This window comes from Lutra lutra, chromosome 8 (assembly GCF_902655055.1).
Source record: "Lutra lutra chromosome 8, mLutLut1.2, whole genome shotgun sequence".
Taxonomy (NCBI): Eukaryota; Metazoa; Chordata; class Mammalia; order Carnivora; family Mustelidae; genus Lutra; species Lutra lutra.
In genome coordinates this window covers 11,203,243-11,216,815 of record NC_062285.1, presented here as the reverse complement: position 1 = coordinate 11,216,815, position 13,573 = coordinate 11,203,243, and the positions used below count along the sequence as shown (strand labels likewise).

Here is a 13,573-nt window from a genome sequence, read left to right as displayed (position 1 = left end):
TCTGCTGAAAAAGTTCCTGCTAGCCTTAAAGGGTTTCCCCAGGAAGTTACTGACTTGCTTTCCTGCTTTTATTTATTTTTTAATTTTAATTTAATTTTATTTTTTTATTTCCTTTTATTTTTATTTTTCCTGTTTTCTTTATTAGTATATTTTGCAAATTCAATTACAATAGGTCTTGGTGTTGGCCCACTTTTGTTGATTTTGATAGTTTTCTGTGTCTCCTGGATCTTAATGTCTGTTGCCTTCCCTAGCTTAGGGAAGTTTTCTGCTATTATTTCTTTTTTTTTTTTTTTAAAGATTTTATTTATTTATTTGAGAGAGAGACAGTGAGAGAGAGCATGAGCTAGGAGAAGGTCAGAGGGAGAAGCATGGAGCTGAGAGCCTGATGTGGGACTCGATCCCGGGATTCCGGGATCATGACCTGAGCCGAAGGCAGTCGTCCAACCAACTGAGCCACCCAGGCGTCCCTCTGCTATTATTTCTTGAAATAAATTTTCTTACACCTTTTTTCTCTCTTCTTCTACTGGGATTCCTATAACATGAATGTTATTACATTTGATGGAGTCACTGAGTTCCCTAGGTCTGGTCTCATTTTGCATAATTCTTCTTTCTCTCCATTCTTTGGCTTCATTACTTTCCATTACTTTGTCTTCTAAGTTGTTAATTTGTTCCTCTGTTTTTTCCAGCCTGCTGTTCATTGCATTAGGTGTGTTTCTTATCTCATTTATTCCACTCTTCATCTCTGATTCTTAACTCTTTTATCTCTTTTATAAGGGTCTCACTGATGTTGTCCGTTCTTTTCTCAAGTCCAGTGAGTATCCCTATGATCGCTGCTTTAAATCCTCCATCAGGCATGATATTTACATCTGTCTCACTTCAATCTCTGGACCCGTGGCCTTATCCTCTTCTTTCACTTGAGATAAATTCCTCTGTTTTCTCATTTTATCTAAGTATCTACCAGCTTCTCTGTATTAGAAAAGCCAGTTATGTCATCTGTTCCTGAAAGTAATGGACTTATGAAAAAAGACATCATGTAGTGCCCAGGGTCTTGTGCTTAGGCGAGTATCTCTAGTGTGTGCAGCATGCACTCTGCTGTTGTGTTCTGGCTGCTCTATCCTTCAGGCCAGACATCTGCAGAGGCTTTCCCTCACTGCTGTGGGCAGTGTTTGGTACCTGGCCTGAATGTAACGACTTTTAACTAGATGTGCTCTGGTGTGCTTGTGAAATGAGACCTGTCACCTCCTCCACTGGAACTGAAGCCCTCCTGAATCTGGTCAGATGCGGTGTGGACAGGGGCTTGTGCTGATTTTCTGGGGGAAAGGCCTGCTGTGGTGGAACTAAGGCAAGAATGACTGAGCAGGGCAGTTCCACTGGAGTGCAAGGGGATGGTGCTCGGTGTACGCAGATTAGGCAGCCAGTGTCCGAGCTGCACTGCTTCCCACAGATGGCTCTGTGCTTGTGCTGAGGGGCACTGGAGGGAAATGGTACTAGCTGATTCCTTTGTTCCTAAAGAGGGGTCTCTGTGAACACTGCCTAGGGAAATGCTCTGAGAAAAGTGAGTAATTTCCCTACTGTATGCCCCAGACACTGTTCAGATCACTGTTTCCTTGCTGTATGCTCCTGGCTGTTTGCCTGCCTTCTCTCCAAGAGCAGCACAGTGCCTTTACAGGCTCTATCCCAGCCAAGCCAAATGACCATGTTTTAAGCCCTCCTAATTGTAAGAATTGTAAGAACTCATGAAATTAAGCTCCTCTCACTTCTCAAGCCAGTGGCTACAGGGAAACCTTCTCTTTGTGCAGTCCCATGTCTCGCTCCTGCCCTTCTCCATGACCATGACTCCCTCTCCTCTGCAGCAGCCAGGATCTGTTTCTCTCCTAAACCACATCTGTGTACTTCCTACCTTCTTTGATGTGGCCTCTTCTCTCTATTAGTGGACTTTGTTCTGTTAGTCTTCAGGGATTAGGTGAACCTAGGCTCCTCTTACTCTGCCACCGTCTTCCTTTCTCTTAAGATATTTTTCTAAGATTCCCTTCAACTACAAATTATTACAACTGGCAGGAACACCTTTACAGACTTTCCCCTCAAGTTAGGGGAAAAGGAAAACTCACAAGCAGAGAGACAATATGATTTGAAGTATAATAGCTGAAAAACTAAAAATAGTTTAATAACCAAAATTTGACCTTTTACCTGATTTCCATTAACTGAAATTCTAAAAGAAATAGGCAGCTTTGAGTATTTTTTTAATCAATCTAATACTCAATCATTATTCTGCTTCCATCAGTGAGGAAATAAAGAGAACATTATGGAATCATTTTTAATCTTTTCAGTAGAAAACGAAAGGTACTGTCCTTTGGCACTATTTAAATTGAATATAACTTCTCCTTTATCTTACTCCAAGCTTCTTTATGTGGGGAGGTAAGTAAGACCATCTCATCTTTATGTTGTGCCACAAAGCTTTCCCATATCATACAAATAGGCTTTGAAATTTTTATTTTTTTTTTTGGAATTCAAACTGCTTATCTACTATTTGTCTCTGATAACTCCATTAAATAAAACCTGATAATTTACAGCTGTATTCTTGAAATAATGTGTTTATTCCATTAATTATGTATTGAGTTATTGAAGTACATTATCTTTTTATTTAAACTAAAAGAAGATGGATAAAGACAACTGTGTTTTCTGAGAATGTAGGATCTGTGCCAAGAACAGGATCAACACCAGTGTTATACACAAGAACCAGGTCAAAAGAGTATCTAATTGTGAGTTGTAATTTTGGATTAGCAAGATTTCAAAATAGGAAAGCTGAAGGCCCAGAGTTCATCTTTTCCTTCCTAGATGGTGAAATTTATGGATGAGTCTACACTTTAAAACAAGTTCATAAAACATAATGAAGTAAATAGTAGACAGCAGATCCTACACCCAAGATTTGATGGAAATGGATATGCGAGGCACTGAGTGAGAGACTAAAGACATGAATGGTGAAAAGAAACAGGACTCTAGCTTTTTGAGCCTAACTTCTCATCAGATCATGGAGTCAGCAAGGCATAAGTTGGTAAAGTCTCCTTTTTAAGAAGAAAAAATGCCTACAGGAGTAAAGTTAAGTTCCACTACAGTGACTTTTTATTATTATATAAGTGAGTGGTAATTTGCAAGACAACTAGGGGAGATGTCTCATAAAATTTGTTTGGACAGTGACATAAGGATAGACATATAGGTCAATGTATTAGAATTGACAGTCTAAAAAGAAATTGCTACATTATGGTGAACTGACATTCAATGAGGGTATAAAACAATTAAACGGAATAAAAATAGTCTTTTTAACAAATGGTACTGGGACAAATGGATATCCACATGCAAAGTAATAAAATTAGACCTCTACTTCATAGCATATATACAAAATTAACTCAAAACATAAGATCTAAAACTATAAAACTCTTAGAAAAAAACATAGGTGTATCATTTGTGACTGGCTTTGGCAACAGTTTCTTAGTTATGACACCAAAAGACAAAAAAAGATTAAGTATATTTCATCAAAATTAAAAACATATTTGCTTTAAACATCACCATCAATAAAGTGAAAAGGCAAGCTACTAAATAAGAGAAAAGATTTGAAAATCTTATATCTGATAAGGGATCTGTATTTAGGATATGTAAATAACTCTTACAATAATGAAAAGACAATCCGATAAAGAAACGGGCAAAATAATTGATTCATTCTTTAAGATATAGAAATGGATAATAACACACATAGAAAGATGAGATGCTCAACATAATTAAGTTTTTGTTTTTGTTTTTTTTTTTAAACATTTTATTTATTTGACAGAGAAAGAGAACATAAGCAGGGGGAGCTGCAGAGGGAGAGGGAGACGGAGAAGCAGGCCCCCAGCTGAGCAGGGAGCCTAGTGCAGGGCTTGATGCCAGTGCAGGGCTTGATGCCTGGGATCACGACCTGAGCTAAAGTCAGATACTTAATGAATTGAGTCCCCCAGCCGCCCCTCAACATCTTAGTTTTAAGAAAAATGCAAATCAAAACCACAAGATCAATGGACTCATCAAGTATATGATACCTAACTAAACAAGTCAGTCAGAGAAAAACAAATACCATAAGATTTTACTCATCTGTGGAATTTAAGAAACAAAAAGATGAACATAGGGAAGGGGGAGAAAAGAGAAAGGGAGCAAACCATAAAAGATTCGTAACTATAGAGAAAAACAGTGTTGTAGTGGAGGTGGGTAGGGGGTAGGCTAGATGAATGAAGGGGATTAAGGAGGGCACTTGTGATGAGCACTGGGTGTTGTATGTAGGAGATGAATCACTGAATGCTACTCCTGACACCAATATGTAACATAACCTAACCGTAACCTAACTAGAATTTAAATAAATCTTGAAACAAAGGAACAAATAAAACCCCACAAAATGCCATTTCACATCCACTAGAATGACTATAATAAAAACAACAGGTAACAACAAATATTGGCCCAAAAAAAGGAAAAATGAGAACCCTTGAACACTGCTAATGAAAATGTAAAATGGTGCAGCCATGTTGGAAAACAGTGTGGCAGTTCCTTAAAGGGTTAAAAAAGAAAAGGATTAGAGAGCTACCATATGACCCAGCAATTCCATTTATAAGTACATATGCAAGAGAAATGAAAACATGTTCACACAAAAACTTGTACATGTGTGTCCACAGTGGCATTATTAACAATAACCAAAAACCAAAACAACCCAGGGTGCCTGGGTGGCTCAGTCACGAAGCATCTGCCTTCAGCTCAGGTCATGATCCTAGCATCCTGGGATCAAGCCCCACATCAGGCTCCCTACTCATCAACAAGCCTGCTTCTTCCTCTCCCATTCCCCTTGCTTGTGTTCCCTCTCTCCCTGTCTCTGTCTCTGTCAAATAAATAAATAATAAAATCTTAAAAAAACAAACAAACACAAAGGTCCACCAACTAATAAATGAATAAATAAAATGTGGCACGTCCATACAGTGGGATAGTATTCGGCAATAAAAAGAAATAAAGTACTGACACATGCTACAAAATAGGTATTGAAATTAAATGAAATGAAAATATTATGCTAGGGGCGCCTGGGTGGCTCAGTGGGTTAAGCTGCTGCCTTCGGCTCGGGTCATGATCTCAGGGTCCTGGGATCGAGCCCCGCATCGGGCTCTCTGCTCAGTGCGGAGCCTGCTTCCTCCTCTCTCTCTGCCTGCCTCTCTGCCTACTTGTGATCTCTCTCTCTCTCTGTCAAATAAATAAATAAAATCTTTAAAAAAAAAAAAAGAAAATATTATGCTAAATGAAAGAAGGCAGTCACAAAGGACCACACATTGTGTGATTCCATTGACATGAAATTTCCAAAATAGGCAAATCTATGGAGACAGAGAGTAGAGTAGTGGTTCCCTAGGGCTAACAAGAGTAGGGAAGGGGAAACTAGCATAGGGAGACAGGTAAAAGATACAAGTTTCTTTTTAGGGTGACAAAATGTTCCAAAATTGATGGTGGTACTACTCTTTGAATATGTATGTTATGTTCATTTTTATCTCAAAGTTGTTACCAAAAAATGTAGGAGGCATATGAAATTAATAGAACAAATCTGTATTTCACTGCTCAAAGCACTGAGTAACTTATTTCCCAAAACCAAGTGATTCTGGAGTCCCAAAACTAATTAAAAATTACCTTGTGTTTTAGCATATTAATCTGAATATCCGTTTCAGCATGACTGGTTCTTAAATCTCCATGGAAACTAAGATCTTCATTTCCACATTCACTTAACTTTTTTCTTGTCGCTTTTAAAAGTTTCTTAAATCTGTGGAAAGTATAGAATGAGTAAGTCAGGTTCTTTAAGAGTAAATATTTATTATTTAAATAGATAATATGTTCTATCATATAAGGAAGTCTATAAATTATGATCTCTCATTTGTTCCAATCTCACATTGTTTGAGAACATACTAAATATATTATAATCTTAGGGAGCAACTGACAACAACAAAAGATGACCTATAGAGTGGAAAAAGATATTTGCAAGTAACATATCAGATAAAGGGCTAGTATCCAAAATCCATAAAGAACTTATCAAACGGAACACCCAAAGAACAAACAATCCAGTCAAGTAACGGGTAGAAGAAACAAACAGACATTTCTCCAAAGAAGACACACAAATGGGCAACAGACATGAAAAAATGCTCAGCATCACTTGACATCAGGGAAATAAATACAAATCAAAAGCACAATGAGATATCACCTCACACCTGTCAGAATGGCTAAAATGAAGAAGTCAGGAAACAACAGATGTTGTCAGGCATGCAGAGAAAGCAGAAGCCTCTTACACTGTTGGTGGGAATGTAAACTGGTGCAGCCACTCTGGAAAACAGTATGGTGGTTCCTCAAAGAGCTGAAAATAGAGCTACCCAATGACCCAGCAATTGCACTACTATGGATTGACCCCAAAGATATAAAGTGATCCAAAGAGGCATCTGCACCCCAATGTTTACAGCAGCAATGTCCATAATAGCCTTCAAAGATGTGGTGCATAAATATGTACAATGGAATATTACTCAGCCATTAAAAAATAAAATCATGCCATTTGCAATGACATGGATTGAACTAAGGTATTATGCTAAGCAAAAGAAGTCAATCAGAAAAAGATAATTATCATTTGATTTCCCTCATATGTAGAATTTAAGAAACAAAACAGAGGAGCATAGGGGAAGGCAGGGAAAAATAAAACAAGACGAAATCAGAGCAGGAGACAAACCACAAGAGACTCTAAATCATAGGAAACAAAACTGATGGTTGCTGAAGGGGAGGAGGGTGGGAGGATAGGGTAACCGGATTACAGACATGAAACCTGATGTAATTAGCACTGGGTGTTCTAGAAGACTGATGAATCACTGAACTCTACCTCTGAGACTAATAATATACTATATGTTGATTAATTAAATTTAAATTTTAAAAAATAATAAAAAAAATAAGCTAAACCAAGATAACTTTTGATGTGATTAAACAATAACACAGCTAGGTTTTTCGACATTAAAATATTTGTTTGAAGGGAAGAACACTATTAAAAGGAAAGATTACCAAAAAACAAAGATAACTTGCAGAAACTATTCAAGGTGGACAATGAAAAGTGCAGTTGTTACTGTTAAAGGAACTGTAAGGAATCATTAAATATTAAGTGTAATATTCTGGCAAGAATTTGTATTTAGGTTTTAATAAAGTAAAATTACAGTTAAATCAGGTAATTAATGGTTAAAGTGATCTGAAATATTAGTCTTACCTAGTAATCTCTTTTTCTAATTCACCATTTTTCTTCATTTCTTGATTCAAACTACATTCAAGAGATTGTTTTAACTCAATAAATTTCTTTATCTGTTCCTTTTCATCGTCAGACTTTGAAAGAAAAATTTTAAGGAAAATTATTTTTAAAAATCTCAGTAAACATTCTTCTTTCATAAAATATTATTTCTCATGAATTCATGAGTAATACATGTTTAGACAGGTTCATAACACAAGTTTATTTTATAAATTTTGTAAATTATAACTTATAATTTTAAATTTTATAATTATATAAAGGTTTATAAAACTTTATATTATATTTATGTAAACCTAAAATTATAAATTTTATATTTATAAATTATAAATTTTATAAATTATAATTTATAATTTTAAATTTATATAATGTAGCTTGTAATTTATAATTTTAAATTTAATATAAGGTAGTTTTATAAACCTGATGTCAATAAAAACATATTTCAAATATAAGTACCTTTCTTCAAACAGCTTAAACTGGTTTTACATTTTCATCACTAATTTTCTAGAATGTAAATTGCCAAAATTTACTTGTTCAATACAGAGGTTCTTACCCATATTAATACTAAGGGTTAATGAAAAATTTTTAAAAACTGGCTATATTTACATTTTAGTTTCTAAAGATGCCCTAGAAACTTTTTCATCCATAGCTTAAGATACTCTGGGTTTTGTGAGATCACACCTTTTTAAGACAATCTCTGAAAAATTCCTATGCAGTCCCCATTACCAGTTTTGATGGTCGTCTGACTTTAGGATGAGATACTCTCATTCTCTCCAAGCATTTCAATTTCTTCTTTTCTATTAACTACTTTTTTCATCAAATAAAGTTAAGTCTTCTCGATATTATTTTTTTAAAAGATTTTATCTAATTTGACAGACAGAGATCACAAGTAGCACAAGTAGGTAGAGAGGCAGGCAGAGAGAGGAGGAAGCAGGCTCCCTGCGGAGCAGAGAGCCCAATGTGGGGCTCAATCCCAGGACCCTGGGATCATGACCTGAGCCGAAGGCAGAGGCTTTAGCCCACTGAGCCACCCAGGCGCCCCAAGTCTTCTCGATATTATATAAAAATTTTAGCTTAACTCTTGCAGCTTTTTCTATCACCCTGCTTCCCCTCTTTCACTGGACCTGAACATTCTTTAATGTGTCATCTCGTCCACAGATTCATCTTTTCATCACTTATTTTCTTCTTTTACATTAAAATCTGAGTTTCAATCCTGGAAACTCAAAATTTTTGAGGGTCATCAAGGATCTTTTTTTGAAGTCCTTATCCTGCTTTACTTCTCAGCAGCAGCTGAAAGCAATGACCTCCCCCTCCCCCTCTGCGCTTTTTTTTAAATACTTTTATTGTTTTTTCAGGGTTCCAAGATTCATTGTTTATGCACCACACTCAGTGCTCCATGCAATACGTGCCCTCCTTAATATGCACCACCAGGCTCAACCAACCCTCCAACCCCCTCCCCTCGGTTTGTTTCTCGGAGTCCACAGTCTCTCATGGTTTGTCTCCCCCTCCAATTTCCCCCAAGTCACTTCTCCTCTCCATCTCCCAATGTCCTCCATGTTATTCCTTATGCTCCACAAGTAAGTGAAACCTTATGATAATTGACCCTCTCTGCTTGACTTATTATCCCATTTTATTTCTAAATGACAGCAAGTTCATACATTTAGTCCCTGACCCTTGCTATTCCTTTCAAATCCTCTGAGCTGTTTAAATCTCGAGATTTCAAAACTAGATTCTCTAATCTACATTTCCAGCCCTTAACCCCTTTACTGAAGTCATCTGTACTTCCTTCTAGTTCCTTGTAGGCAAGGAACCTCAACCACACACTAAAAAACCATTACCTGATGTGGATTACCTTTATAGACAGCTAATTTTTAAAAATAATTTAAAAATGTATTTATTTGAAATAGAGTGCACAAATGGGGTGAGGAGAGGGAAGGGGAGAAGCAGACTTCCAGCTGAGGAGGGAGCCCAATGCAGGGCTCAATCCCAGGACCCTGAGGTCATGGTCTGAGCTGAAAGCAGGTGCGGAACTGACTGAGCTACTCAAGTGCCCTTAGATAACTAATCTTGTACATTTTATGTTGATTCTTCTTGGTATTACTGAGTTTACTGTTATTTTATCATCTCATGAGGCACCCGTACCCTTAGGATGCTGACCATTATACTTTGTCTTGCTTTTCTTTTAGGATGCAAAGGTTCTTCACAAGGGTGATTATAAATTGTTTGCCTTTGTTTTCTTTTTAATAATTTCCTATTCCATAGAGACTTGATCTTATGGAAGTCTTCTGAAGTTCTTTTTAGACACATATTTGACTATATTGTTTGGAAGCTTAAGTCAGCCTAGAACTACCTCTTCTTCCCAATTCAGATTCTTCACCTCAAAACTGTGTCTATCAAATATCTTAACCCAGGCAGTCTCTAGCCTGGGATTCATGAGATTAGAACCTTCTAGGAAGTTAGGACTATGGACTGAGTAGGTTGAAAGCTAAGTTTTTGTTTCACAGGGTAGACCTTAAAGTGGCTAATTAATTTTACGTCAGAACCATAATTCATTTCCATTGGAATCTACAGACTGACTACCAATATTCTTACAAACTTTACAGTATTTGATACCTTCCTTAATAGATTACTGCATGACACTAGAGGGGGGCAACTCCTGGCATTCTCATTCACAGAAGACCACTTATCAACATATTGTCGCCTTACTTGCTCAATGAAAAGTACAGTAAAAAATGTGACTAATTGGGGCACCTCGGTGGCTCAGTGGGTTAAAGCCTCTGCCTTCGGCTCAGGTCATGATCCCAGGGTCCTGGGATCGGGCCCCCGAATCGGGCTCTCTGCTTGGCAGGGAGCCTGCTTCCTCCTCTTTCTCTGCCTGCCTCTCTGCCTACTTGTGATCTCTGTCTGTCAAATAAATAAATAAAATATTTTTTAAAAATGTGACTAATTTATATGAAATCTAGAAAAAAATAATTTTCAATGTTTTTTTGGCCACAAAAGGGAGCAGTCAACAGAATGGGCTAGTTTCCTTGAGAGGTATAGCTGCAGAATAAAATTCGCAAGTATGCAGCTTTTGTGACTAAAAGAAACTCGTGGTACGTGCATCTACCTCATTTTCCAACTTAAGACTCACAATGTAGTCTTTTCATCTTAAATCACTGGTAGCCTCTCCTACAAAGGAGGGTATAAATGGTGTGATAATCCAGTTCTGCTTGGTAAATAGTTATACAGTTTTCACTACATATCACTAAGTTGGAATCCTGGATTGCATATTAATCTTTCCTGAGATTGGATTGTTAAATCTCTGAAAGGCTGATTAACTCAAGTGAATGAAAAAAAAATTAGTTCCTGAACTTACAATGAATGCTAGGAGCACTATGTTACTAAGTAAGGCCCTGACTGAGCAGTCATTTCTACTTTTTCACCAGCATCTCTTTTTCTTTTCAAAATCAACAAAAAGAAAAATATATTCCTTTAAGAAAAATGTTTGCATAATGACCTCTAGTCATTCTTGATGAAGACAATAAATCAAAAATTGATAATTACAAATCACAACAATTACTAAAGTAATCCATTGTCAAATCTCATTGAAGGGTTTAGATTACAAGAGAAAGTCAGAATTCAAGATCAAATTAGTACTCAAAGTTTGGTAATTTTTAAACATACAGAAAAATATTAGCAGGGATTCAGACACTTGTATACCAAAATTCATGGCAACATTATTAACAATAGCCAAAACGTGGCAAAACCCAATGTCCACTGACAAATAAATAAAATATTTCTTTTCTTAGACTATCACAACCTTTTTTATTATAATCTTACTATAAAAATTATTAATTTATGAATTCATACAACTTCACCTATAAAGAGGAATTATACTAGTACCAAGTACCAAAAATATGAATATAATAAACATTTTTATCCATGAGAATTTTCATATTACCCAAAATATTCTTATATACTACTAATACAGAAAAAAATTCCTTTTCCATAGGACAGAAATTAAGAGACTGACTTACTGAACATGTACTTAATGTGTTTTCCTGAAGCTGTTCAATTTTTCCCACTTGCTTTTTGATGGTATCTTTTAACTCGGCATTTTCAACTTCAAGCCTAAAATGTATATTTTAAAATTATTCTCACATACACATAAATTTTAAAAGTACTGTATAATTTCTTTTTTTTTTTTTTTAAGATTCTACTTATTCATTTAAGAGAGAGAGAATGAGAGAGAGCGAGAGAGAGAGCACAAGAAGGAGAGGGTCAGAGAGAGAAGCAGATTCCCCATGGAACAGGGGGCCTGATGTGGAACGTGATCCTGGGACTCCAAGATCATGACCTGAGCCCAAGACAGCTGCCCAACCAACTGAGCCACCCAAGCATCCCAGCACCGTATAATTTCTAAACAAACATCTGAAGGCCCTACATAAATTCTTAAAAATTTAAAAAGTAGAAGATTTGGTAATTGTGTCATTTTTATGGTTGTGTTTTACAGCTAATGTGTAAAATTTAAAGATAATGTGCAAAAATTATGCATTTCGAAATAGCACAAAGCTGAAATTTTCATCCAGGTTAATAATGATGCATTTATTATCATAAATGATACATTTCTCATACTACACCGCTGATCTGCTTTATAAATACTCAAGTTATTTTATGTGCTGCTTTAAATTGTACTTTTGCACGTGATCTTTCAACGTCTCAATACGCATTACAGCCTCTGCATGTCGTTCTTGAGCATCTTGCAACTAAAAAAAAAAAAAAAAAGAAATACTTTTAAGTACTGGCAATCTAGTAAGAAACCACCATCAGGTGTTTTTGTAAATAAAATATTACTGGACACAGCCACACTCTCCTCTACATACTGATTTATGGCTATAGCAAAGCTGAGCTGCAGCAACAGAGACCTATGGCCTACAAAGCCTAAAATATTTACGGGGAGTCTGCTTCTCTCTTTCTGTCTTTCTCCCTCTATCCCTCCCCACTGCTCATTCTCTCTCTCTCTCTCGAGCATGCAAATAAATAAATAAATAAAATCTTAAAATACATACAGTCCCCCTACAGAATAGTTTACCGACTTCTCTAGTACTAAAAGGTAACATTTTTAATGTTTTAAATTATATTTTATCAGATAAACCTACAAATTTATATATTGGTCAAAAGGGGAAAGATAGGAAATAACCTTATAGTAAACATTTCTATTTTTGTATTCCAAGCACCACATCAACTATAATTTTAAATATTCACATATGTGAATAACCATGGCTATTCCAGCAATTATAAAAGTTAACATGATGCTTTCAGTGACAACCAGATATTTCATGGAATAGAATGAGAAGCAACATCTTCGTAGGAACCAGAACACCTGGGATCTGAATTCCCGACTCCACTGTGTGACCTGGAACAAATTACTTAAAATTTCTGTGTTTCAGTTTCTTCTTCTGTAAAAAAAAAAGATAATAATAGTATCTACCATACTGGGATATTGGGAAGATTAAATTAGAAAATATACATGAAATATTTAGAAGGGTACATGGTATACAACAAATTCTATGTGTCTGCAATTAGCATTATTATTGTTGCTGTATGCTATGTTCTTTTTTTTTTTAAAGATTTTATTTATTTATTTGACAGAGAGAGAGATCATAAGTAGGCAGAGAGTCAGGCAGAGAGAGAGAGAGAAGCAGGCTCCCCGCTGAGCAAAGAGTTTGATGTGGGGCTCGATCCCAGCACACTGAGATCATGACCTGAGCTGAAGGCAGCGCCTTAATCCACTGAGCCACACAGGCGCCCTTGTATGCTATGTTCTAATAATATTTGATATTTTAGGCAGATGGCAGGCCAGTGAAAGTGGTCTCTTATACAAGTTACACCAAAATTGTTTTTCATACCACCAGAAGTGGCAGCAAATGGGGACCATGAGACCCACAATATATCCTCAGTACTTCAAAAAACTTTTACCAATTCCCCGAGCCAAGAGTACTTTTTTCCACTTGTAACACTTTTAACTTTCTTCCTCTCTATACTACTCTATGGACAATGCTCATGGACTACAGTGCAAATAGTACCTCCTAGGCTGAGTAATAAATAATTTACATGACTATCAGAGACAAGGTAAAGCCAACTGACATGGAATTAATGGACACTAAATCAATGTTCCCAAATCACTTCATGTTTATATTGTTTATCTTAGTAACTGTTTATGTTACACTGCTTTGGCAAGTACTCTGATGAATACATTAAGACTATGTGGTATGGCAT

At 36.3% G+C, this 13,573-nt stretch overlaps 1 protein-coding gene across 7 annotated transcripts in view; it reads right to left on the bottom strand.

The window, feature by feature from the left end:
- ANKRD26 (ankyrin repeat domain containing 26) overlaps positions 1–13,573 on the bottom strand; it is a 140,555-nt gene that overhangs the window by 27,343 nt on the left and 99,639 nt on the right. For all 7 annotated transcript variants that reach the window (XM_047743306.1, XM_047743302.1, XM_047743307.1 and 4 more), the window contains 4 exons: positions 11,990–12,060; positions 11,332–11,425; positions 7,280–7,392; positions 5,680–5,809 (listed from right to left, as the gene is read on the bottom strand). In XM_047743306.1, coding sequence (XP_047599262.1) covers positions 5,680–5,809; positions 7,280–7,392; positions 11,332–11,425; positions 11,990–12,060 — 408 coding nt within the window. The remainder of the gene's footprint in view (positions 1–5,679; positions 5,810–7,279; positions 7,393–11,331; positions 11,426–11,989; positions 12,061–13,573) is intronic.